This window comes from Marmota marmota, unplaced genomic scaffold (assembly GCF_001458135.2).
Source record: "Marmota marmota marmota unplaced genomic scaffold, marMar, whole genome shotgun sequence".
Taxonomy (NCBI): Eukaryota; Metazoa; Chordata; class Mammalia; order Rodentia; family Sciuridae; genus Marmota; species Marmota marmota.
Genome location: NW_025999982.1, coordinates 10,887,642 through 10,914,534, shown reverse-complemented (window position 1 = coordinate 10,914,534; position 26,893 = coordinate 10,887,642). Strand labels below are relative to the sequence as shown.

The 26,893-nt window shown below is 39.1% G+C and overlaps 1 protein-coding gene across 1 annotated transcript in view; it reads left to right on the top strand.

Moving 5' to 3' along the window:
* Positions 1-5: 5 nt before the first annotated feature.
* The window catches only part of Znf318 (zinc finger protein 318), a gene marked incomplete at its 5' end in the record, with an annotated part of 35,747 nt that continues 8,859 nt past the window's right edge, over positions 6-26,893 (top strand). Inside the window, 7 exons of the mRNA XM_048805729.1 lie at positions 6-191; positions 2,870-3,021; positions 9,121-9,760; positions 11,281-12,723; positions 14,217-14,316; positions 16,497-16,801; positions 22,900-23,103. Of these exons, the coding sequence (XP_048661686.1) occupies positions 6-191; positions 2,870-3,021; positions 9,121-9,760; positions 11,281-12,723; positions 14,217-14,316; positions 16,497-16,801; positions 22,900-23,103 (3,030 nt within the window). The remainder of the gene's footprint in view (positions 192-2,869; positions 3,022-9,120; positions 9,761-11,280; positions 12,724-14,216; positions 14,317-16,496; positions 16,802-22,899; positions 23,104-26,893) is intronic.

Below are 26,893 nucleotides of genomic sequence, written 5' to 3'. Positions count from 1 at the left end.
CCCTCCCCGCGGCCGCCCGGGGCCTCTCCTTCCCCCTCCGCGGGGGTCGTCGCGTCTCCCCGTCCCCGCCGCGGGGCCGACGACTCTTCCCGCCCGGCCCTGCCAGCTTCCGAGGCAGCAGCCGCGGAGAGTCCCGCGCCGACTTCGCCCGGGACGGCCGCGGAGACCATCCAGGCGACAGCGGCAGCCGGGTAATCCCACCCCTTACGGGGATTTCCCCATACCCTGATCCACTTGCCCAGAGTTCCCGCTTCCAGAAACGCCCTCAGCCCGGGCGCTGCAAGGCCTCTAGACCGGGAGTCCTCGGCGACGCCAGAGCCCGAGGTCCCTGTCAGCCCCGGGAGCTTCGTTTATATAATAACGGACTAGGGACCCGCACGGGCGTCTGGTCGGGAGGGAGTGCTCCGTTTCCTGGCGAGAGGCTGTTTCTCTCACTCAGCGGAGAAGAGGTGGAAAAGTTTGCCAGGGCGAGGGGATTTTTATCCAGCCCTGTGTCTGGTTCTTTTTGGAGAGTTGACACTTCTTCGGGGCTTGGTGGGGTTTTACTCCCTTACACTCGAGCTGGCCCCTGGATCTTAGCAAAGCACAATGTCCATCTTTGTGGCGAGTCAGGGGACTCTAGCGGGATAACCTGTTAGGGGATCTAGATTGGAACTGCTTTCCAAAATGAAAGGAGCCTAACCACAGTCCTGATAGCTACTACCACTCGGTGAGTTGTAGGATGGGAACTGTGCTTAGTTCTTCACACGTTCTTTTTAACGCTCACAACCCTTTGAGGTGAAGCAAATATTGTTCCTTATTGTACAGCTGATGAACCAACCCAGAGGCTTAAGTAAATTGACCTAGGTGACACAGATGAGCCTGTGAAACTGTGGTGGAGCTGTGATTCAACTCACATGTAGTTCGCACAGCCCATGATTTTAACCGTTGTGTTTTATTGCTAGAGGAACAGAAAATGAGATTAAGAAATTTAATTTAGGAGACTGGGGGTATAGGTCAATGGTAGAGGGCTTGCCTAATCTGTGAGGCCCTGGGTTCTATCCCCAGCACCCAAAGGGGGGAAAAAGTTTTTAGTTTAGACATGATATTGACCTCTGTCAGAACCACCATTCTAGTAAGAGTTTCTGCACAGGGTCTGGTATTGGAATTTGTTTCAGTTTTCATAAGTCTATCTTATAACCCGGTGACAAAGTTTCTGTTTTCTTGAGTACCTTTCTAACATGTATCCAGGTACTCTGGCTACTGTCATCATAGATGAATTGACTTGTCATTTTGTTAAGATTTTCAAAACCCAGTTGTGTCAGTCTGAATGTCAGTCACTGCAGAGGAAGCAAGGACAGAAAACTTGATTCCACAGCCTCCCCTTTTTTCGTATGTTAGTTTATTTGCTTCAGTCTTTTCTGCCACAAAATGGTATCACCTTTTGTTCAAGTCAGAAATTGTCATTGTCTCCCTTCTCCCCATATCTAATCTGTCATATTAACCATATCTGCCTAACCTATCATTTGTATCTCCAAATTACACCTTCGAAACTATTCTTTGCCATACCTTTTGTCCTATTACCTTTTCCCTGGATTGTTGGGTTTGGCTCCTTTACATTTCACTCTTACTATCCTCCAATTTATTCTGGATACAGAAATGAAAATGATTTTTTAAAACCCTCTTTTCATACATCTGATAAGTATTTATTAAGCATCTACCATGTATTAGGCAGGACAGTGAGGAAACTGACAAAAACTTCTGCTCTCAGTTTAAATTTTAGCAAGATGAATTGGAAATTAAGAGAAGTTAGAAATGGAGTTGTACATTTAGTGTGATTAAGTACAAGAAAAAATAAAGCAGAGAAGGGAATTAAAAATTTTTGATAGGGAAAGCCTCCCAAGAAGGTGATTTGAGTGAAGATTGGTGAGGGTGTGAGCAATACATTGGAAGGCAAAATGTTAGATCATAGTATTTCCTTGCTTAAAACCCATCTGTAGCTCTTATCCCAGTAAGAGTAAAAATCAGAATTTACTAACCATGGTTTCTGTTTATCTGTGTCACTTTTCTGTGGCCATACAGGCCTCTTCCTATTACCCCCAAAATTGTCAAGTAATTCTTTCCCTTCACCTAAAACATCTTTTTATCTTTTTTTGCAAGACTGACATCTCCTCAGGCATGGTCCAGATTAAATGATACCATCTCAGAAAATCCATATCTTACCTATCTGTAGTAACTCCTCCTTTTCCTGTCTTTCATGGTATCATGTTTTAATGTTATAGCACTTACTGCTATCAGAAGAACTTAAAAAACAAAACAAAAACACCTGTTTTTGGCTTGCATCCTTCACTAAAATGTGTAGGTTCTGAGAGCACCTTTCTGTTTTAATGTCCATTAAGAATCAGAGGTCAGGGCTGAGGTTGTGGCTCAGCGGTAGAGTGCTTGCCTAGCACGTGCAAGGCCCTGGGTTCGATCCTTAGCACCATATAAAAATAAATAAAACAAAGGTATTGTGTCCACCTACAACTAAAAAAAATATATATATATATTACAAAAAAATAATCAGAAGTCAGGGCTGGAGTTATGACTCAGTGGTAGAGCGCTTGCCTAGCACATGTGAGGCACTGGGTTTGATCCTCAGCACCACATAAAACTAAATAAATAAAAGTATTGTGTCCACCTACAACTAAAAGAATCAGAGGTCATTGTTTGGGAGGATTGGAGGTGTGGGCTTTTCTAAGAAAATGAAAATTTAAAAGATGCTTTTTAAAGTAGTTTCTATCAATATTTCTCATCTTGTTGAACCACAGCTTTGTGAGTAGGGAGAACATTTTTAGGCATAGTGACATCTTGACCATATTACTACCATATAATTTTTTTACTTTTGTAGAGACGCTCTCCTAGTCTGCGTTCTGACTCTTCTTTAGAACAGAGCTTAAGGATCACTGTTGGCAATGACCACTTCTGTGTTAGCACACCAGAACGTCGTCGGCTTAGTGATCGGCTGGGGTCACCAGTGGATAATCTGGAGGACATGGACAGGTAGGCTTCACTAAGGCAGGTGCACTATACTAGTACTGGAAGGCTGAAAGTTTGCTGTTTTCCACATAATGTAGTTGAAAGGATGGTGCCAGCACTTATTCCCTATGTCTATGTGTCCAGAACAAAGTACCACATTGGAAAAGGCTTTGTGAATGGAGAAAAAATACTGAGGATATGGAGACTGTTTCTGAATGAACTGTATGGTGGAAATGATTTTTAAAAACTCATCTTGGTATGGATAAAAAGAGTATGTTGAAGGGTCATAATCAGAATCCCTGAAATGAAAAATAGTTGAAATAGCATGGATTGTAAACTATTGTAAAGGTGTGAAGAATGTCCCTTATACAAAAGAAAATTCTGAACACAAAAGGAAAAAAAATTTTTAACAGTGTTTAAAAAAACAAACTTCAAAAGTTTATCCAAACCAAAATATAGATTCAAAAGGGTTTATATAAATTCATGTCTAATATATGTGTGAATGTTTACTGTATAAAGTGATAATAGAGGTTTTTAAAAATGTTCATTTACTACTTTACAACTCTTGAGTGCTAAGGAAGAACAAATGCATTTCACAGTTATCTATATAGCAAGTACATAATAACATTAGGCGTTATTCACCTTAAAAGCCAAACTAGTTAGGATGGGAGTTCAGGACAGCCCTTTTTCTCAGAGCTGAGACCATGTCTGTTATGGTCTTTGTCCAGCACATTGGGAGTTTTCATAAATGAAGTGAATCAAGGAAGTATTCTTTCTGAAATTGTTCAGTAGTGAACAGAGCATAGACAGTGAAGTGGAGACTGCTAGGCAGGAAGTCTGAGGACAGTGCTGCTATTGCTAATATTTACTTCAAAGCTCCAGCGGCTATGTTTGCAAAGAAGCAAGGGAGGAGAGTCTTATGTCATATAATACTGAAGCTTCTGAAGATAGGTCTTCAAGGTATGTGTCTCTTAATTGAGGCAATAGCTCTCGACCTTCCAGCTGCTTCTATTTTGGGAGATGATTGAATAGTCATTGTGGGTAGGTGGTGCTTGGTGTGATTCTCTTTTTCCTTGCTAAGGTTTTTGAGGTATCTTCACCTCCCCTTTTCATAACTTTGTTATCTATGTGTGCTTCAGATAACCAATTGTCTTTTAAAAGTTATAAAATTTTCCTTTTACAGAGTTTAGGACTGTGATCTTTTTTTTAATAGAATTATGTGTTTTAGAGAGACTAGTCTACTTTAAAGAAATTGAATTAAGGTTCTGAATGGAGGTTATAGGACCATTCTTTACACTTTACCACCTATACAGTTCCTTTTCTCTTGCTCAGTATGATTTGTATGGATAATTACTATCCATTTAAAACCGGCCCATAGTACCATTGGCATGCTCAAGATGCCTCCTGACAGTGAGACTAGTCTTTAGCTAATAAAATAGGCCATTTCCATTCTTTGTACATACATGTTTAGTTTTTTTTTTTTCTTTTTTTTTTGGTACCAGGGATTAAACTCAAAAACACTCGACCACTAAGCCACATATGTAGCCCTATTTTGTATTTTCCTTAGAGACAGGGTCTCACTAAGTTGCTTAGTGCCTTGCCATTGCTGAGGCTGGGGCTTTGAACTTGCAACTCTGTCTCTAGCCTTCTGAGCACTGGGATTATGGATGTGTGCCACCAAGCCCCGGCCATGTTTAGTTTTTTATTTGCTTTATTCTCTTTCTTCCTTGTTTGAATCTGTTAAGTTTTGTATAGTTTGGGTGACAATCAAGTTACCCAAGTCAAGGGTTGTTAATATCCTTTCCTTAGTGGGCTGGGGTTGTGGTTCAGTGGTAGAGTGCTTGCCTAGCGCATGTGAGGCACTGGGTTCAATCTTCAGCACCATATAAAAATAGATAAAATAAAGATATAAAAAAAATCCTTACCTTAGCATCCTTATAACTGACTATAAGTTGTTCTGAAAATGGAGCATGAATAGATTGAATGAAAAATTCTAAGCCTTTTGGCTTCTAAAGACTAGTAAATAGGACTGGGGTTGTGGCTCAGAGGTAGAGTGCTCACCTAGCATGCATAAGGCACTGGGTTTGATCCTCAGCACACATAAAAATAAAATACTGTGTCCACCTAAAATTAAAAAATAAATATTAAAAAAAGATTAGCAATTACAAGGTTAATTTCTCCTGTTTAAAGTTGTTTTGGGATTAAATATTCCATTTTTGGAGTTCTCATATCCTGACAACTCCTTGTCCTGCTAAAGATTGATGAGGTAGGAATTTTTTTCCCTTTAATTTACTTAGGGAAAAGACAGAAGTAGACATCTTTCTTGAGGACTCAGCAAAGTAAAAGAATAGAGAGTTTAGGCTTTAAAGGACATGTGTGTGTGGTACTGGGGATTGAACCCAGAGCCTCATGTATGCTGTGTAAGCACTGTACTCCTGAGCTGAGCTACACTCCCAGCCCTGAACAACCTTTTTTTAAATTCAGATATATTTTTAAAATCACTTTTATTCAGATATAATTAATATGTCATATAAATTGACTCATTTAAAGTGTATAAGTATATAAGTTTTTAGTATAATCACAAAGTTACACATCTATCAGGACAATTTTATGACATTTTTGTTATGCCAGAAAGAAATTTGGCACCCATAGCCATTATTCCCCTCACCCTACTCTCAGCCCTTGGCAGTCACTAATCTATTTTCTGTCTATAGATTTGCCCATTCCAGATATTACATATAAATAGAAGAATATAATACATAGTTTTTTATGTATTTCTTTCACTTAGAATAATGTTTTTAAGATTCATTCATGTTTATATTTTTCTTTTTTATTGCTGATAATATTTCCTTATATGCATATACCACTCTTACTTTTCAACAATGGTGAATGGATGGGTAACATTGGGTTGTTTTCACTTTTTGCCAATTATGAATAATGCCACTATGCACTTCAATGTACAAGCTTCTTTATGGTGCTGGGGATTGAACCCAGGGCCTCATGTATGTATGCTAGGTAGTTGCTGTACCACTGAGCTATGCCTCCAGCCCTACATGTTTTAACCTGTTTAATGGAAATTTAAAAACAAAAAAGTGGAGCAGTTACTGTCAACACCCATGTACTACATGCATCCAACAATCAGCTTTTTAATAGATAGACCTTATTTTAGAAAACAGATTTAGCTAAGGCTTTCAGAGTGTTCTTTACTGGATTATATCAGCCTACAGAAGGTGTGATCCTTTTTAGGACTTACTTTTTTTGCAACCAGTTTCCTTTTTGATGTCTTGGGATCCCTGAGGAAGGAGAACATGAGCTTCTAGTAAGCATCCTGATTTCTGACTATATTGACATGATAGCTTTTTTTTTTTTTTTTAAACTATTCATATGAGTTCTTTCATTGTATGTTTCCTTTTACTGGAGATTCCAAGTCTGGACTGAGGCTTTCTGAGAGCCATCTTATTCTTCTAGCTTCTTGATAATTAGTGTTCCATTAGATGATGAACTAGTATTCCATTTGGTGGTTATATGTAATAGTTCTAGTGGAGAGCTGAACGTGAGAGCTTGGATGAATTTGCCACTAACCATGTAGCTTGAATTTTTTCCCCCACACCAATATGTATGGTAGATAGTGTTTTAGTGATGTAGTAATTCCTCTCCAAACATAGGTGTTCATGGTTGATAGATACAGGGTAAAATTATTTACTCCAGTTATGTTTGATTTCAGAGATCAACCTTGATCCATTCATATACCTTTATGTTTCAGGGTAAGTTGATACCTCAAAATCCCCCAGATTCCTTGGGAAGGAAGTGGGAAACAGAAATCTATATTCCCAAAGGTGGAATTCTTTGTAGAGAGGTGATGAAGTTTAACCTTGGTAACCTTTCATAAATTTATTTACAGCTATTGTCCAATTCTAGAACTTTGAACAGAGGCAGGGCTGGTGAAGAAGAAAAGGCAACTTTTTGATGTTCTGTTAAGGTAGTTTCAGGGATGAGAAAACAACTGTTTTTTTTTATTTAAATAGTTTTTAGTCATTGATGGACCTTTATTTAATTTATTTATTTGAATGTGGTGCTGAGAATTGAACCCAGGGCCTCACACGTGCCAGGCAAGCACTCTACCTCTGAGCCACCACCCCAGTCCCAAGAAAACAACTATTAAAAAAAAAAAAAAAAGGAAAGTCATTTTTAGAAACAACAACAACAAAAATGTAGCTATTATAAACTGTAGAAGATACCAATATTTGCCATCTCTAGATAATTTTTGATGGAATATGAGTGTCGTGGAAGTACTTTTATTTTTTTATTCAAATTACTTAAAATTTACATGCTTAAAGTGCTAGAGGATCTTTTTTCTTTTTTTTTTAGTTGTAGATGGATACAATATCTTTATTTTATTTATTTAATTTTTTTAAATTTTTTTTAAGAGAGAGTGAGAGATGGAGGGAGAGAGAGAGAGAGAATTTTTTTTTTTTAATATTTATTTTCTAGTTTTCGGCGGACACAACATCCTTGTTTGTATGTGGTGCTGAGGATGGAACCCGGGCCGCACGCATGCCAGGCGAGCGCGCTACCACTTGAGCCACATCCCCAGCCCTCTTTATTTTATTTTTATGTGGTGCTAAGGATCGAACCCAAGGCCTCACATGTGCTAGGTGAGCGATCTACCGCTAAGCTACAACCCCAGCCCGAGGGTCTTTATTTCCATGATTTAAATAAAAAACTTTCTTTTTTAGATCATAGAAAGTCTGTGACCATAATACCCAAAAAAGGTTAAGTCTGTTGTGTGTGGTATAGAGCTCTAAGCTGAAGGGACAACTGTTTCTTCCTGGATTTAACCTTCATTCTACCAAGGGCTAAGTCCTTTATATTTCTAAAATAGAAACATACAGTGAGCCAAATCATCATTCACTTTTTTCTGGGCCCAAGATTAGCAAAGTGCTTGTGGATATCCAGGTAAGACAGGGAAATGGGTGACAAAACAGTTTTGTGATCTTTAATTTTCTCCACAATGACAAGTCTTTTTTCCAAATGAAATATATATAGGGGGGCCAGGGTTGTGGCTCCATGGTAGAGCACTCGCCTAGCATGAGTAAGGCAGTGGGTTCAATCCCTGGCACCATATTAAAAAAAAATAATAAAAAAGTATAAAAAATATCTATCTATATATAAAATATATAGGGCTGGGATTGTGGCTCAGCTGTAGAGAGCTTGCTTAGCATGTGCAAAGCCCTGGGTTTAAACTCAGCACTACATAAAAATAAATAAAATAAGGTATTGTGTCCAATTACAGCTAAAAAAAATAAATATTAAAAAAAATATCTCGTGGGGGCCAGGGTTGTGGCTCAGCGGTAGAGTGCTTGCCTAGCATGTGTGAGACACTGGGTTTGATCCCTGGCACCACATAAAAATAAATAAAAGTTAAAAAAAATCAGATAAACCTAATATGTAGACATAAAATTGGGGCTAATAGAATTTAAATAGGGTAGAAAGTCTACAGCTCTTCTGGTTCTGCTTTCCTAGCACCTCTTTTCTTAAGACAGCTCCTTAGTACTCTTTAGATCTCTGTGGAACACAGCTTTTAAAAAACATTATTCTGGACTGGTGTTTCTCAAGCTTTAAAGTAAATACAAATTACCTTGAGATCTCACTAAAATGCAGATTCTAGTTCAGTAGGCATGGGGCTGAGCTTAAGAAGTAAGTGACCAGGTAATGCTGCTGCTGCTGATCCAGACCACACCTTCAATAGCAAAGAGCTAGAATTTAGCTAGTGTGGATTGTGTAATCAGGGACTCTTTGTAGTCTGTTGGTGTTTTCACATCTCCCTGACCATCGTACGATACTCTGAATCCCTAGTCTAATCAAAGAGGTTAGCCTAAGAGTTCTATCTAGATGTATTGGTAATATTAGCCCTTGGTTAGTAGCTGAAGCTACCTATGCCCCCAGAGGAAAGGGAGAAGAAATGTTTTATTATCGCATATCGATATGTTCTTGGACTCTATGATCATTGTCTTTTTCCCTAAGCATTCTGTAGCCCCCTTGTCAAATATCAATTTCTTAGACTTCACTGGTCTTATTCTTTCCAAGTCCATTATATTCAATGATGCTTGTCTCTTTTCTCAGGGATGACTTGACTGATGATTCTGTCTTCACTCGAAGCTCCCAATGTTCTCGGGGTCTCGAGCGATATATTTCCCGGGAGGAGGGGCCTCTTAGTCCCTTCTTGGGACAACTTGATGAGGACTACCGAACAAGAGAAACTTTCCTTCACCGATCTGAGTATAGTCCCCATGTCAATTGTCATGATGAACTGTTGCGGGGAACAGAACGAAATAGAGACAAACTCAAAGGCTCCTACTCTATGCGAGCTGAGGAAAGGAACCGAGAGGCCAAAAGGCCCCGTTATGATGACACAGAGAAGATACACAGCATGGGAGGGGATCACCCAAGTTTTACATCAGGGACACGCAACTATCGACAGCGTAGACGAAGCCCAAGTCCTAGGTTTCTAGACCCTGAGTTTCGAGAGCTGGACCTTGCCAGGAGAAAGCGAGAAGAAGAGGAGGAACGAAGCAGGAGCTTGAGTCAGGAGCTGGTGGGAGTTGATGGTGATGGCACTAGCTGTTCCATTCCTGGACTGTCAGGTGTCCTAACAGCATCAGAGCCAGGATATTCTTTGCATCGGCCTGAGGAAGTGTCTCTGATGCCTAAGAAGTCCATTCTGAAGAAGCGGATTGAGGTGGACATGGAGCCTTCTGTGCAGGTCTCTGTTGCATTTCTTCTAGGGGCTCTTGCTGGATCCTTTAATATCTTAAAGCCTGGGTACATTCCTGGGGGCTGTGTCCCTAATGATACCTTTGTAATATATGCTGGACCAATATTGTTAAATGTCTGTTAGCTATACCTTCCAGGATTCTTTAAATGAAATTGTAGGCCTCATAATACATCTGTAAAGGGCTTCTGTTCTCTTAAGATTTTTAAACAGACTTTTTAGGGAGTATTTCCTTAAATTGGATAACCCTGTAAGAATATTTGAATATGGGTTTCTTGGAAATGGAACTTGAAGGGCAATGTTGAAGAGATGATCTGAATTTCCTCATCTTTCTTATATATAATATGTATATATAATATATATTTTTGCAATATATATATATATATATATATATATTTAGTTGAAAGATGGACACAATACTTTTATTTTACTTATTTATTTTTATGTGGCTGAGGATTGAACCCAGTGCCTCATGGGTGCTAAGTAAGCACTCTACCACTGAGCCACGACCCCCAGTCCCCTCATCTCTGTTTAGAGGGAAGGCAAATGTATGAGTTGTAGGATACTAGACCAGAAATCAAGTGATTCTGATTTTGGACCCACCTCTACCACCAGTTTATTGTGTGATTTTTATTTTTTATTTATTTATTTTTTAATATTTATTTTTTAGTTCTCAGCGGACACAACATCTTTGTTTGTATGTGGTGCTAAGGATCGAACCCAGGCCGCACGCATGCCAGGCAAGCGCGCTACCGCTTGAGCCATATCCCCAGCCCTTGTGTGATTTTTAAACAAGTTACTTCACCATTCTGAGATTTGATATTTTTTGTTAATGTATGAAAAGATGGCCAGGCAAGACCACTAGTTTAGCTAAAGGCTTCTGAAAAAGTGCAAAAGAGCTCTAAAGAAGCAAGGGGAGGCTGACCAGTTTCCAGAGTTTTCAGTCTCCACTTCAAAGCAGTGCCACTTATATATATTTTTTCTTTGGGGATCCATGGAAATGAAAACAACTTAGGGGATCTTTAAAATCTTTTTGAATTCAAATTCCCTGGTAAAGACCAAAACAAATGAGCAAAGGTGAAGATGCCATCCAATATGCCTCATTTCCTGTTTCTTCTAATTACAGCAGAGACATCTGAAGATACAGGGACCCAAATCTTGAACTAGGCTAAGAATACTGATTTTATTGGTTTCGTTTGGTACTGGGGATTGAACCTAGGTACTTAACCACTGAGCCACATCCCCAGCCCTTATTTTTTATTTTGAGATGAGGTCTCACTAAGTTGCTTAGGGCCTTGCTAAGTTGCTGAGGTTGGCTTTGAACTTGTAATCCTCCATAGTCTCTGGGATTATAGACATGTGCTACCACACCTGGCTTATATTCTCCCTTTTATCTATACTCATATCTCACTTTTAATTCAGAAAGAACAAAGTTTTTAAGTACTTAAATCAGTTACTGGTGTTCTGAGATTCTGCATAGGGGCTAAATAAAACTGTGTTTGTCTTTGCAGCTTGAGAGTTTTTCCAGTAGTACCAGCTCCAACCAGGATCACACTCTTTACTCTGGACACTCATCTCTTCCACTAAGTGGTGCTATTGCTGCTTTTGCCTCAGAGATTGAAAACAAGGGAACTACAGTGGAGACTGCCCTGAAGGAACCTCCAGGCAATCTCTACCAATGGGGTACCCTCCCTGGGCTGCCTAAAGACAGCAGTCCTCTAAGAGAAAAGTTCAGAAGTTTTCTGTGTCGCAAGGAGAAATTGGATTTGAAATCTGAGGGACCTGAACGACACACAGATTTGTTACTCCCCCATGAGAGAGCTAGCCAGGATGGCAGTGGTTTCTCTCGCATTCTGAGCATGTTGGCTGATTCTACCAGTACACAAGAAAAAAGGCGCCGAAGCTTTCCTGACATTGAGGATGAGGAGAAATTTCTCTATGGGGATGAGGAAGAGGATTTAAAGGTGGAATCCCCACCAAAGACCCTTGGGAGTTCTGAGAGTGAAGTTGTGAGGCAGAAGGCAAGCTCCCTATCCTCTTCACCTCCAGCTATAAAACTAGAATCACTGGAAGATACCAATCCAGAATATGCCAAGATTCATGACTTGCTAAAGACCATAGGGCTGGATATTGGAGTAGCAGAGATTAGTAAATTGGCTGCACGCACCCAGGAACGGCTTCATGGCAAAAAGCCATCATCACGCTCTTCAGCTGACCGCCGTTCCTCTGTTGACCGACATTTTTCAACTGACCGCTCCTCAGTGGATCATCGTTTCTCAGCTGATCGGCGCTCCTCAGATCCCCACAGACTAGAGAGCAGGGAGGCACACCATAGCAATACCCACTCCCCAGAAGTGTCCCATCCACACCCAGCCTCCCCTGTGGATCCTTACCTGCTCACAAAAAATAGCCCTCCATTCCTAAAATCTGACCATCCAGTGGGTCGTATTTCAGGACCAGAAGTGTTTGGCAGTGGGTTTCAGTCATCTGTTGCAGTCAGGTGCATGCTACCATCAGCCCCATCTACCCCAATTAGACTTTCACACTCTGCTTCTTTATCTCAGTTTCATATGCCAAGGACTTCCCAGTTTGCTGCGGCTCGAATACCTCCAAACTACCAGGGACCTGCCATTCCCCCTGCCTCCTTTGATGCCTATAGGCACTACATGGCATATGCAGCTTCAAGATGGCCCATGTACCCTGCCTCTCAACCATCAAACCACCCTGTACCTGAACCCCATAGAATAATGCCAGTAACTAAACAAGCTACTCGGAGCCGTCCCAATCTCCGTGTGATCCCCACCGTGACTCCTGATGAACCAAAACAGGAGGAGTCAGTGCTAGGCCCAGTTCCTACTGCCCAAGTGCCCGTCCAGGTGTCTATCCCATCACTCATAAGATACAATCCAGAGAAGATCTCTGATGAAAAGAACCGTGCCTCCCAGAAGCAGAAGGTAAATATTAGCTTTGGTTGTTCCATGTCCGAGTTTTCGTTTTAACATAAAATTTGTCATTTAGAGGGGGCTGAAAATTTATACGGCCCTTCCAACTCCTTTGGATGTTGCTGACATCACCCTAAGTAATATATAGCCCCTTTGATCTTCTCTCACACGTTTTGTCATTCATTATAAACAAACAAAAAGTATGGCCATTGGTGACCATGATTGCTACATTTGTTTTCTTTCTTTCTTTTTTTTTTTTTTTTTTTTTTTTGATTCTGGGGATTGAACCTAGAGGTGCTTTACCACTGAGCCACATCCCCAGCTTTTTTGTTTTATTTTGAGTCAGGGTCTTGCTAGTTGCTTAGGGGCTCACTAAATTGCTGAGGATGGCCTTGAACTTGCAGTCATGTCTCAGCCTCTTGAGTTGCTGGGATCACAGGCATATGCCACTGGACCCAGCTGACTTTTTTAAATGTTTATTTCTTGGTACAAAGTAATGGTCTTAGAACACTTAGGGTAGGAGCTGGGATCCTTGAAGTTTCCCATTTTCTCATTTTTTTTCCAGTTTAAAAAAAATTAGCTAATCCTTAGAAGAAAAAAAAACTTTCCCTTAATTTCTGTTGTAGTTATATATCCTGAACTTCAGCCTTTAGTTTATTGAATTATTTTGGGAAAGGGGAATAGGTTCAGTAAATATAAAACTTAAGACTTCGGAGATAGTGTTTGGAGGCTGAACACTTTCTCTTTGTTTTTCCTTCAAGAGCTAGCTCTTAAGTCAGGGCTGATAATTCATAGGTTTTTCTCACTGGTCTATTAAAGACTAAGCCATATTTGTTTTTTTCCATTAGGTGGTAGTAATGTGGTTGAAACATCATGAGCTTTAGGGCAGGTATACTTTTTTTTTAATCTCCTTACTCTTGTGACTTTTGGTAAGTTCCTTAATTTTGCACAACCTCAGTTTTCTTAACTGTAATATAGAGAAAATGTTGTGGGGATTAAATAACATGAAATATGTAATGCACCTAATACAGTGCCTCACGCATAACACACATTAGTTCCCTTCTTCCTGGTTCCTTTTGGGTTCAGAACCACTGTCCAGTAGTTGCTGTCAGTGGCTCTAGGTGTGTCTTGCATAAAAATAATACATTCTGAGTGTATAGTTCTTAAAAGAACTGGGATTGACTACATAATCAGAACCTCTGTGTACAGGTATGTGATCCTTAGTTTAAGATACATAGCACAGGACTGGGGATGTGGCTCAAGCGGTAGCGCGCTCGCCTGGCATGCGCGGGGCACTGGGTTTGATCCTCAGCACCACATAAAAATAAAATAAAGATGTTGTGTCCACCGAAAATGTATTTTAAAAAATTCTCTCTCTCTCTCTGTCTCTCAAAAAAAAAAAAAAAAAAAAAAAGATACATAGCACAAGGCTTTCTGGAAGAGAGCAATAGAAAAGGGAGGATGTTGGAAGCTGAGGGACTATCTTACCATTTTGTACTTTGCAGGTTATTGAAGAGAGGGAAAAACTGAAGAGTGACCGGGAGGCCCGCCAGAAAAAAATGTACTATCTCAGGACTGAGTTGGAGCGGCTTCATAAACAACAAGGTATCAGGCAGCTCCTTTGCATGGCTGACTTTTAACTTTAGTAGGAGACCCAAGTGGAGAGGTTTTGTTAACTTTCAGGTTCAGTGACTCAAAGTTTGACTTTTAAAAATTATTTTTTAAAAAGGGCTGGGGGATGTGGCTCATTGGCAAAACACTTTGCCTATTACGCACAAGGCCTTGGATTCTGTCCCTAGCACCACACACAGATACACACAAATAATTATCATTATTAACATAGACCTAGAGAAAAGTTGCAACAACAGTACAAAGAATTCTTAGGCACTCTTTTTCCAGATTATTAACATCTTAACTACACTTGCTCTATTATTTCTGTGTGTATATATGTGTGTGTGTGTGTGTATGTGTGTGTGTGTATAATTTTAACCTAAACTCTTACAGTAAGTTGTAGATGTGACTCTTTGTGACCTCTGAATATTTGTGTTTTCTAACAACAAAGAATTTACATACATAACCAGTAACCACAGCGCAGTAATCAAAATGAGAAAATTAATCAAAATGAGGCTACAAATCTATTCATAGTTCACAATTTTCCCAGTTATGTCCTTTATAGGAAAAGAAATTGCAAAATTTTTCATCATATTCAGTTGTCATGTTTTTTTAATCTTTTTTATCTTTTAATAATAGTTCCTGAGTCTTTGTGTTTCATAACATTGACAGTTTAGAAGAGTCGTTTATTTTGTAGAATGTCTCAATTTTGGTTTTTCTGATGTTTCCTTATGATTAAATTTGGATTATTCATTTTTTGGGACAAACATTACAAAAGTGATGCCAGATTCTTATCAGGTGTTGATTTACTGGTGGTGTTAACTTTGATCATTTGGTTAAGATGATGTCTTCGAGGTTTCTCCACAATAACATTACTATTTTTATCCTTATAGGGGATATCTTATTATAAGACATTAATAAATATAGGGAAGTACTTTGAGATTATATAAATTCAGTTACTCTTCAAACTTCCACTCACTAATTTTATCATCTAATGATGATTCTTGCCTGAAATATTGATTTATTGCCTTTTTTTTTTTTTTTTTTTTTTTGGTGGCATCGGGGTTTGAACCCAGCACCATTTGCCTCTGAACTCTATCCCCTGCTCTTTTTAAAATTTTATTTTGAGATAGGGTCTTGCTAAAATCCTCCTACCTCAGTCTCTCAAGTAGTTGGGTTTACAGTTATGTACCACCACATCAGGCTAAATAGTGACTTTCTAATTTTATCACTTCTACTTTTATTAATTGGCTTTCTACTATAAGGAGGAACTTCTTTACCTCTACACTCATTTGTTTACTCACTTATATCAGTGTAAATTCATAGATTTTTCATTCAGTAGTAGTAGTTATACTTTCATTATTGTTATTTTTCATGCTCAAATTGTCTCAAATTTAGCTAGTGGAGCTCCTTTAAATTGGCTTCAGTGTCCTTTTAATATGTTCTCATCATTTTTTGAGCATTTCCTTACTTTTTGGCCCAAAGTATTCCATGATGCTTTACTTTTCATTTCTTCTATGCTTTTAGGAATTCACATGTGTAATAAGGAAAGAATATAACAAGGCTTCTAAATAATGCAGCCTAATGGTATGAAAGAACAGAGAACAAGAAGAAAATATAATTACTTCTGTTTGGGTTTGTGTTGCTTAGGCATGAGAAAGTTAATTATCCTATGAGATCTAATCCATGAGGACCTGCAGATGGAATAGGAGATAATATTAGGTGAACCTGAGGTGAAACCTAAAACTCAGTGTAGAGGTTGGTATGGTATCCTTAAATAATATGTGTCTTTGAATGGTTTTTACCCTCTGAATAATTTTTCTGGCTCTATGAAGAGAAAATAACTGCTATATTCATAATTACAACATTTATTGATTTTTCTTAGGGAACACAAGCTCATAAACTCATATATTTTTGTTTAGGGAGCCCCTGAAGCCTATCCATAGATCTTAGCTAATTATACCTACAGAAAAAATAATCATCTATCCTTCACCTTCATAGAAGCTTCACCTAAGCCAGCCTTTGTGGAAGGAAAATCTTATTTACCTTTAGAAGCTTTTGTGAAGAGTGATTTTTGTAACCATAATGCACTGATAGATTACTACTTATAAATGAAAAATGGCTCATTGTAATTTATTTCCCCTGTTTCTTCCTGTTGACATTTGACTACTCAGGGGAAATGCTGCGCAAGAAACGAAGGGAGAAGGATGGTCACAAAGACCCACTTCTGGTGGAGGTGAGTCGGCTTCAGGACAACATCATGAAGGACATTGCAGAGCTACGACAAGAGGCAGAAGAGGCAGAAAAGAAGCAATCTGAACTGGACAAAGTGGCTCAGATCTTGGGAATTAACATTTTTGATAAATCTCAGAAATCTTATAATGATAGTAAAGAGCCTACAGAAAAGGCTGGGAAAGCAGAAAAATCTAAGAGCCCAGAAAAATTGTTGTCATCCTCAAGCTCTTCCTCCAACAATAAGGTAATCACTGTTCCATTTCTATTATATCTTTTTTTTTCTCATAGACTCCTACAGAAGCTTTCTAACATTTTCTTAACCTTACCTTCCAACCTGTTCTTTACTCTTCTTAGAATCATTTTCTTAAAATCTAGATCAGATCATGGAATTTCAGCAGTTAATTGTTACCCACAAAGTAGAATCCAGAATCCTTAGTATTCAAGACCTTCCATGTTCTTTTTGTGGCATTTACTCCTTAATTCACTCCAGTCTATTCACAACTTAAGTTATTACCATGTTGCTAAAGCCAGTGGATACATTTCAGTTTTCAAATCAGCGGCATTTGACATAGGGAACCACTATCTCCTATAAATACTTTCTTCCCTTGGCTTCTGTCACACTCCTTTTTCTCCAAGTACATTGGGTGCTGCTGTTTGGTCTATTTAGCTGCCTGTTGTCCCATAGATGATCTTTAAATATTTGAGTTTTTCAGGGCTCAGTCCTAGCCCAGTTCTCCAGAATTCTACTCTCTCCCCAAGCCATTTATCCGGTTTTATGCTGAAATACCATGTACTTCTTCCAGTTTTATATTTGAGTTCAAATGATTATTCTAAGTGTTTTAACAGCTCACTTATCATTTCTACTTCATTGTTTCATAGGCACTTCAAATTCAGCATGTCCTAAACCTAAAATTAGTGACTGCACTCAATCTCCCTCCAATTTTTTCTTTCTCTAGTATTATCCATTTTCAGTGAATTGCACCACTATTCAACAGTTTTCATGCTAATGCCTGAAAAGCATTCTTAGTATTTTCCTCTTCTTAACTGCCCTACAACCATCAATTACAAATTCTGTGTACTCTTCTTCCAAAGTAAATCCTAATCCCATTCACCTTACCATCTCTGTTGCCATCCAGGTAACTTCAATTCTTGCTTGTACTGCTACATTCTTGTTTTCTCCACATATAGCCAATGATTGTGATGCTTACTCCTTTGCTTACATCTTCAGCTTCATTGCATGCTTCTTTTCCTTCTTGCTCACCATACTTTATTTACTAGTTTTTTTAATTCCTCAGATATATAATCCACTCTAATGCCTTTGTATGTCCTTTATTTACCATACAAGCACAACTCTTTCACTTTTTTTAAAAAATCAATGAATACCTTTTTTTTATGTTGTTAACAGAACTTTATTTTATTCATATGTGGTGCTGAGAATCGAACCCAATGCCTCACACCTGTGAGGCAAGTGCTGTACCATTGAGCCACAACCCCAGCCCCTCAATTCTTTCTTTATTCTCTCTTCTAACTCATATACATCCTTCAGATCATGACTTAAATTCCTTCTGACTCCCTTCCCTGATTCCCCAGATTGTTAAATTTCCCCAATATATATTCTCATAATAACTTATAATTTTTCTTCATAGCATTTATGATGGTTGTTATCATATAATTATATGTGTTCCCCCAGTTAGATTTTTAAAGTTCAGAGAATCCAGAGCTGTATATGTTTCATTCTCCAACATAGTCCCCAGCATATAGCTCAGTGCCAGGCACATAGTAATGAGTAGTATTCAGGAAGTACTACACTACATCTTATACCACCTCAGATTGCTTACTTTTCCAGTTGTGCATTATGCTATGACACCTCCCTGATTTTGTATTAGTAATCCTTTTAGCCAGGAATAATCTTTCTCCCAAATCCATTCATCCATTAAGGCTCAACTTGAATAATCCTTCCTCCACGAAGAATTGTCAGAATTCCACCTATTTTGAGCCCTTCTTTACATTCCCATAATGTATTCTTTCCTTTCTTTCTCCCTTCCCTCCTTTCCTTCCTCCTTCCTTCCTTCCTTCCTTCTTTCCCTCCTTTTCCTCCCTTCCCTCCCTCCATCCTTCCTTCCTTCCTTTGTATTGAACCCACGGTCTTATAGATCTAGGTAAGTACTCTACCACTGAGCTATATCCCCAATCCATACTTGTTTCTTTGTAAGATTTTTTTGATTCTTATTTAAAGACTGTTTTTGTTTTGTTTTGTTTTTGGTACCAGGGATTTAACCCAGGGACACTTTACTACTGAGCCACATTCCCAGCCCTTTTTATTTTTTATTTTGAGACGGAGTTTCAATAAGTTGCTTAGGATTTAACTAAGTTGTTGAGGGTGGCCTTGAACTTGCAATCCTCCTGCCCCAGCCTCCCAAGTTGCTAGGATTACAGGTGTCCCACCATGCTGCTAAAGACTGTTCTTATGTCTGGCTCCTTCACTAAATGAGAACTTCTTGAGGATAAAAGAGTATAACTTGTTTATTTTTGTGTTCCCCATGGCATCCAATATGTCTAGCACATAGTAGGTGCTGAGTTAATGTTGAGGTATAGGAAAGAGGATATTCTGTGGTATTTATCAACCAAATTCTAATTTTTCTCTGTCTTCCTGGAAGAGTGCTCTTTCTCAACTGCATAGGACTACAGTCCCTTTATACCTGCATCTTGAGTCCAGGACTTCAGTGTTAGGCTTCTACTTATGAAGAACCCAATGGTAATCTATTATCTTTTTTTTTTTTTTAAAGTTGTAGAGAAACACAATACCTTTATTTTATTTATTTGTTTTTATATGGTGCTGAGGATTGAACCCAATGCTTCTCACATTCTAGGCAAGTGCTCTACCACTGAGCTATGACCCCAGCCCATCTAATTTAATTTGGGTAAATATGTTCTCTGAAGCTAACCAAGGATATGTTAGAATTAAGCTTTCATGTCTTCAGTAAGGAATGTTGCACTTAGAAACTTTCCTATTTGCCCTTGTTTTTCTTCTTTATATGTCTGTCTCTCTTGTTCTTCCTCTTTGAGATGCCAGTGATCAGACCCAGTGCCTTCTGAATACTAAGCAGGCACTCTCCCACTGAGCTACATCCCCAGCCCTTTTTTTTTTTTTTTAATATTTTTGGTAGTTGTAGATGGTCACAATACCTTTATTTATTTATTTATCTTTATGTGGTGCTGAAGATTAAACCCAGTCTCACGCGTGTTAGGTAAACACTCTACCACTGAGCTATAGCCCCAGCCCCCCTTTTGCTACTGTTTAAAATGTTGGAGCCAGCATGGTGGCACATACCTGTAATCTCAATGGCTCAAGAGGCTGAGGCAGGAGGATAATGAGTTTAAAGCCATGTTCAGCAACTTAGTGATGCCCTAAGCAACTTAGTAAGACCTTGTCTCTAAATAATATACAAAAAAGGGGTGGGGATATGCCTCAGTGATTGAGTGCCCCTGGGTTTAATCCCTAGTACCAAAAAAATTTATAGGTGGTTTGAGATTTTCTCACTCTTGCAGTTTATTTCAGAAAAATATATACACACATAAGCCTATAATTCCATTCATACCTCAGGGTATATTATTCCAAATATTCTTATTTTGTTCATTAGTTTATTTAACAAATATTTATCAATCACCATGAAAGTGGTAGGCATTAATCTAAATATGGGATGGATAGCAGGAAACAATATGGATCCATATTTTCATGAAATTGGAAAAGATAGATGATAAGTAAACAAGTGCATGTAATGACGGTTAAGAATGTAAGTTAAGGTGTATATAATAGTTAGAGAAGGTCTTTTGAATAAAGTGACATGTAACATTCTGCATGTATTTACATATCTTTTTTGGGGGGTATCAGGGATTGAACTCAGTGGGTACTCATTTTATTTATTTTATTTTATTAAATAAAATACCAGATTAAACTGGGTTTAATCTGGTATTTTATTTAGAGACAGGGTCTCATTGAGTTGCTTAGCACCTCGCTTTTGCTGAGGCTGGCTTTGAATTCAAGATACTTCTGTCTCAGCCTCCCGAGTCACTGGGATAACAGCTGTGTGCCACCACGCCCAGCTTTACATATTTTTTTAAAATACTTTTTAGTTGTAGGTGGACACAATACCTTTATTTATCTTTATGTGGTGCTGAGGATTAAACCCAGTGCCTCACACGTGCTAGGTAAGCGCTCTACCACTGAGCCATAATCCCAGCCCAGCTTTATATCTTTAAAAAAATTTTTTTTCTAGTTGCAGATAGACATAATACCTTTATTTTATTTATTTATTTGTATGTGGTACTGAAGATTAAACAGAGTCCCTCACATGTGCTAGGCAAGTGCTTTACCACTGAGCTACAACCCCATACCATATATATATATATTTAGTTTTAGTTGTGGATAAACTTTTAATATTTTTATGTGGTGCTGAGAATCAAATTCAGTGATTTACACAAGTTCTCTACCACTGAGGCAAGTTCTGTACCACTGAGCCCCACAACCCCAGCCCTATCTTTTTTGATTATTCACTTTTGTTATTTTTCTCAGTATATCATAAATGTCTTTCCACATCAGTAAATTTACTTCTGTAATATATTTTTCATAACTATTTTTTATTGTTTTTGTTTTATGGAGAGCAAAATTTATTTGACCAATCACATCACTGTTTTTTGACATAATAATTTCCTTAGGATAAATGTCAAGGAGTGGAATTGCTGTGTCAAAGGATGTACAGAATTTTTTATTTTTTAAATTGAACTGGGTATGGAACCCAGGGGCTCATGCATGCTAGGCAGGTGTTGTACCATTGAGGTGCCACTCCAGCCCCATCATTTTGAGGTATGTAATATGTATTCCCAGATTGTCTTCCAGAAATGTTACCAATTAATACTCCTACAAGCAGTGTAAGAACTCTCCAATTCCCTGAGTGTAATCTCTTTAGGGACTTTTGAATAGGACTCTGATAGGGAAAGAGTATCTTTGACATTCTTATTTTTTCCCTTTCTCTGTCTCCTATCTTCTCTCTACCAACCAGAATTACAGGTACCCAGTTCCCTTGTCTACTATAGAACCCCATCCATACTTACCTTCTCTCTATTGCAAAATTATCTTTTTTTCTATTCCTTATGTCCCAACATTAACTAAAATTCTCATTTCCTGAATGCCATCATCCCAGCTTGGTGACTAATTCATATTATAATACTTATTGTTGAATTTAACATTGGGAAGTGTTTTTGTTTTTGTGATACTGAGGATTGAACCCAGGGGCACTTACTTTATCATTGAGATACGTCCTCAGCCCTTCTTAAATTTTATTTTGAGGCAGGGTCTTGCTAAATTGCCAGGGCTGACCTTGAACTTGTGATCCTACTGCCTCAGCCCACTAAATTGCTGGAATTACAGGTGTGCACTATCATGCCTGGCTGCAGTTATATTTTAAAAGAGAATTCATGTTAACTCAAAGGTGTTAAATCTAATGATGACCTTTATGTAGTTAGGAATATTTTACCCAGATTCCTTTAAGTCCTTTCACATAAATGACAGTCTGCTTTTTTAAAAAAAAAAAATTGTTTTGTTATATATGGATATAATACTTTTATTTTTATTCATTTATTTTTATGTGGTGCTAAGGATTTAACCCAGTACCTCACATGTGCTAGGCAAGCACGCTACCACTGACCTACAACAGTTCTGCTCAATGCACAACCCCAACAGTCTGCTCTATGCACAACACAGCCCCAACAGTCTGCTCTATGCACAACACTATAGCCCTTCTCTAGTTTTTTAAACCAGGATGCATGTGATAAGTGAGTTAGCTGTCACCTATTTTCTTTGTTTAATTTACTTTGCCTGTCAGTTACCTTTTCCATTTTGGTTTTTCTTACCACTTTGGTTATCGCTCTGATTTTAAAATTGAACAAGTGTATTTGGTTGTATAGTTAACAGGTTAATTATCTCCCAAAGGGTATACAGTGAAAAGACTCCTCCTACACTTGTTCTCCAGATCTCCTCCCCAGAAGGGCCTAATGTTTCCACAATTTTGGGTATTTTAGAAATATTTAAGGATATGTAAGCTACTGTATTGCCATTATGCTTTATTTTTTATGATGTGATAGAACTGTGGGTTCTAATTAGTTCTCTTTGAGCCTCGGACATAGGTTTCCCTTGGGGTTCTCCCCAGCTTGTCTAGCCTTTTAGGCATTGAAAATATGGTCATATATCCTTATTTCTATTATTACAACTACTTGATTTTTTCTGAGAGAAGACAAATCCAGACTACCTTGAATTCTTTTAAAGTTCGGGTTTTTCCCTTCTAGGAATCAAAAGTAAGCAATGAGAAGTCCCGCATTAAGAGCCCTAAGCCTGCTGAAAGCCCCCAGCCAGCTGCTAAGCAGTCTGATCAGCCCATTGCTGCTTATGAGTATTATGATGCTGGCAATCACTGGTGCAAAGACTGCAATACCATCTGTGGGACCATGTTTGACTTCTTCACTCATATGCACAATAAGAAGCACACACAGGTAGGTATCCTGTCTTCTGTTTCCACTATCACCCTCATTCCCCTCCAACTTCTATGCCCCCATCTGTATTACAAAGCTGGAAAATGAAACATGCTCATGGGCAGGAGCCCCAGTCTGAAGAGCCAAGAGGTACCAACAAAGGAGACACCACCCCCAGGGCTCAGTCCAGGGGACCTGCCTATAACTAAACACCATAACAAGTGTAAGTGAGGCTTCTGCCTCTTTTGATTCCTTGAGTACCTGATTTTTGTTTCATTTTATATGTTTTTATTACTTGCTCTAACATGTGTTTACCTTTTCCACAGGTGAATTCCGATTAAACAGTTGGCAGAGGGGATGGGTGGAGGTGGGGAGCTCTAGGGACTTCTGGTTCCCTGGTCTTATGTGTGGGGGAAAAAATAAAGAAAAGTGGGTCATTGAGTTTTTAGTGCTGTTGTGTGAGCACCTCTGCCTCTTGCAAATAGACACTGGATCCCTACAACAGACCTTGGGCTTCAAAAACCCAGAGTGAGGCCAAGCAAGATGCTGTAAAACGCACTGACAAGATAACTGTTCCTGCAAAAGGTGGGTTTACTCCTTACCTCCTTTTTGGTTTCCTCACATTCCTCATATCTCCAATGAAGAGGTGTCCCTGAACTAAAGTTCTAGGAAGCAGCATAGCATGCATGAGTCATGAACATTCCTTTTTACAAATCTGTAAGAATGCCTTCTGTGTGCAAAACATTATAGTAGGTCTTGAAGATATAAAGACATCTTTAAGACAATGATCTCTACCTAATGACCAGAATTCAATGAACGGATGTTAATTACATACTTAGTACTTAAAGTATAGCAGAACAACTGTATTTGTCATTGGCTTATTCACTAACATATTTGAAATCCAGTTATGAAGGATAGTAAGAGGTGATTTAACTGCCTTTTCAACTAAGAACTATAAAATATGATGAAGTGTTGCTATTAAGGGGTAAATCAAGAAGTAAATTTTCTTGATATTTAAGCTTTTCAATTTCTTAAAACTTCACAAGTAGTACTCCTACTACATTCTTTAGATCTATAGAGAATAGTTTCTTGAACAATTAATCCTAACAGGAGAGTTTCTCATACACATGTTAGTGGACTGTTTGGGAGTACAGTTTTTAAATCTCATGAGATACTTAGTGCTACTTACAGTTTGAGGAGAATCAGCAGAGGGAAACACAGGAGAATCCTGAATTAACTAGTGTCCCCAAGAGATAGAAGGAATAACAGTCAAGAGCTCAAGCCTTAGGTTGGGAAGACTATGCCCTTGGGATCCATCTAAATGCTTCTTCTGACTCCAAAGTGGGTAAGGTCCTCTTATCATAATTATTTTACTGCAAAGGGATGATGGGATTTCTTTTGGTTGCTGTCACTTTTGATGGAAAAGACTTATTTCCTTAACTTTCTTCTGTTTCTTTCAGGCTCTGAGTTTCTGATTCCTATCACTGGGTTTTATTGCCAGCTTTGTGAGGAATTTTTGGGGGACCCAATTTCTGGAGAGCAACACGTGAAGGGTCACCAACACAATGAGAAATACAAGGTTTGTAGTACTTGATGGAGTTTCCTACTTTCTGCAGTGATTCTTTTGACTTTGTCAAACTGTGGAGCTAGAGATAGTTATTGACAGTTTAAATTCCATATAACCAATAGGATATTTGCTTTAATCTTAGTGAGAATCATTAATATCCTTGAAAAGTTTAATATAGGGATTTCTTCTAAGTGAATTGTAATAGTGGCAGGGCCAAAATTTTCTCTTTCATTATTTTGATCAGTTGTTGAGCCTTTTTCATTTATTTTTGCAGAAATATGTGGATGAAAACCCATTGTATGAAGAGCGGCGGAATCTGGACCGCCAAGCTGGATTGGCTGTGGTTCTAGAGACAGAACGGCGACGGCAAAATGAGCTAAAGCGCAAACTTAGTGAGAAACCAAAGGAAGAAAGGAAAGAAAAAAAGGCAAAAGTTGTGAAAGAAGCAAAGGAAGACGATAAGGTCTCTGTGGAATTAGAAGACCAGCTCCCTGAGGGTGGGAACTCCCCTGAAAAAGCTGAAAATAAAAAAAGTTCTAGCATCAAACTCCAGTTAAAAGAAGAGGTAAAGAAGGAATCACCAACATCATCGTCTTTTGGGAAGTTCAGTTGGAAGAAGCCAGAAAAAGAAGAAGAAAAAAGTTCAGTAGTAGCCTCAAGTATCCTTAAGGAAGAGATTATGGAAAGCAGTAAGGACAAAGAAGATGGCAAAGCTGAAGCTGGGAAGGCAAAACCCATCAAAATTAAGCTCTCTGGGAAAACTGTTGTTGCACATACCAGCCCCTGGATGCCTGTTGTGACAACTTCAACACAGACTAAGATCCGACCCAACCTGCCTATTCCATCCACGGTACTCCGCAAATCAGGTTCAGCTACAGTGAGCAAGCCTGCTCCACTTAATACCTTTCTGTCTATCAAGTCCTCTGGAACCACTGCTAAACCTCTGCCAGTAGTTAAAGAATCTTCAGCTGATCTCCTTTTGCCTCCAGACATTATCTCTAAAGCTTTTGGAGGAGAAGAGGTGATTCTAAAAGGATCTCCAGAGGAAAAAATGGTGCTGACTGAAAAGATTGAGCCATCTCATATACCTGAGCAAATGTTGCCACCTCCTCCACCTCCACCACCTCCACCCCTGCAGCAGCCACCCTTACCTCTANTCCACCACCTCCACCACCACCACCTCCACCTCCCCCTCCCCCAGTTATACCTCATCCAGCTGCTTCATCTCCTGCCCAAGCAAATGCTGTCTTGGCTCCCTTAAAATCAAACTCATTTATATCTCAAACTCTAAGTCCTGGCTTTCTGGGTCCTAACATTTTGAACCCAGTGTTGCCTGTAGCCATTATAGCCTCAGCACAGCCAGCTGCCATTCCTTCTGATGAGACAGCTCCTGGGGTGAGTGAGAGTGACCAAGACCAGGCCCTATTCTCTGTGTTGGTACGTCCTCCACCACCCCTCTCAAGTGTGTTCAGTGAACAAGCCAAAAAATTGGAGAAACGAAATTCATGCTTAGCTACAGCCAATGCTAAGGACCTGTATGACATATTCTACAGTAGTGGTGGAAAGGGGACCCCTGAGACCAAGCTGAGTGGTGGTTCATTGACCAATGGGGAAAATAGCAACCTCTCTAAAACTGAAAGTTCAGATTCTACTTCTACGTCTGCTTTGAACAGCAGTGCCTCCCAAGAGGGTTTGGTCACTGCTTCTATTGTCAGCAACACTGAAAATCCCACTCTGGTGTCGGTAGGGAAGTGGTCAGTTGTAGAACAAGCAGACCCCAAAAACAGAGGTAATAGCTATGGCTTCTTACAGCCTCTGACAAGATTGTGCCAAAACAGGCCTTATGAAACTATTACCCCAAAGACAGATACTTTGGCCATGTGGACTTCTAGCTCATTCCAGAGTGACACTGATAGGGATGTATATCCAGAGTGGAAAATCAATCTTGACCTAGAAGAGCCAGGGCCACCTGAAATAGACCCAGCTCCTCAACTGTCGGATACACACTGCCATACCAAGACATCTCGGAAGTTGATAAAAATTCACCTCAGAGATTCTGATAACAAAGATAAGGAAAGCCAGGAGTTTTACCAAACTGAAGATTGTGGAGAAGGTGTGATAGAGTCAAACAGTGAACTAAAAGGAAGGGTAGCAGTTGAAGAGGGAGCAAGTGCCAACATTGGGTCCCACAGCATAGAAGACTCTAATTTGAACCATGGGAGTAGCTATATCCAAGAGGGAGAA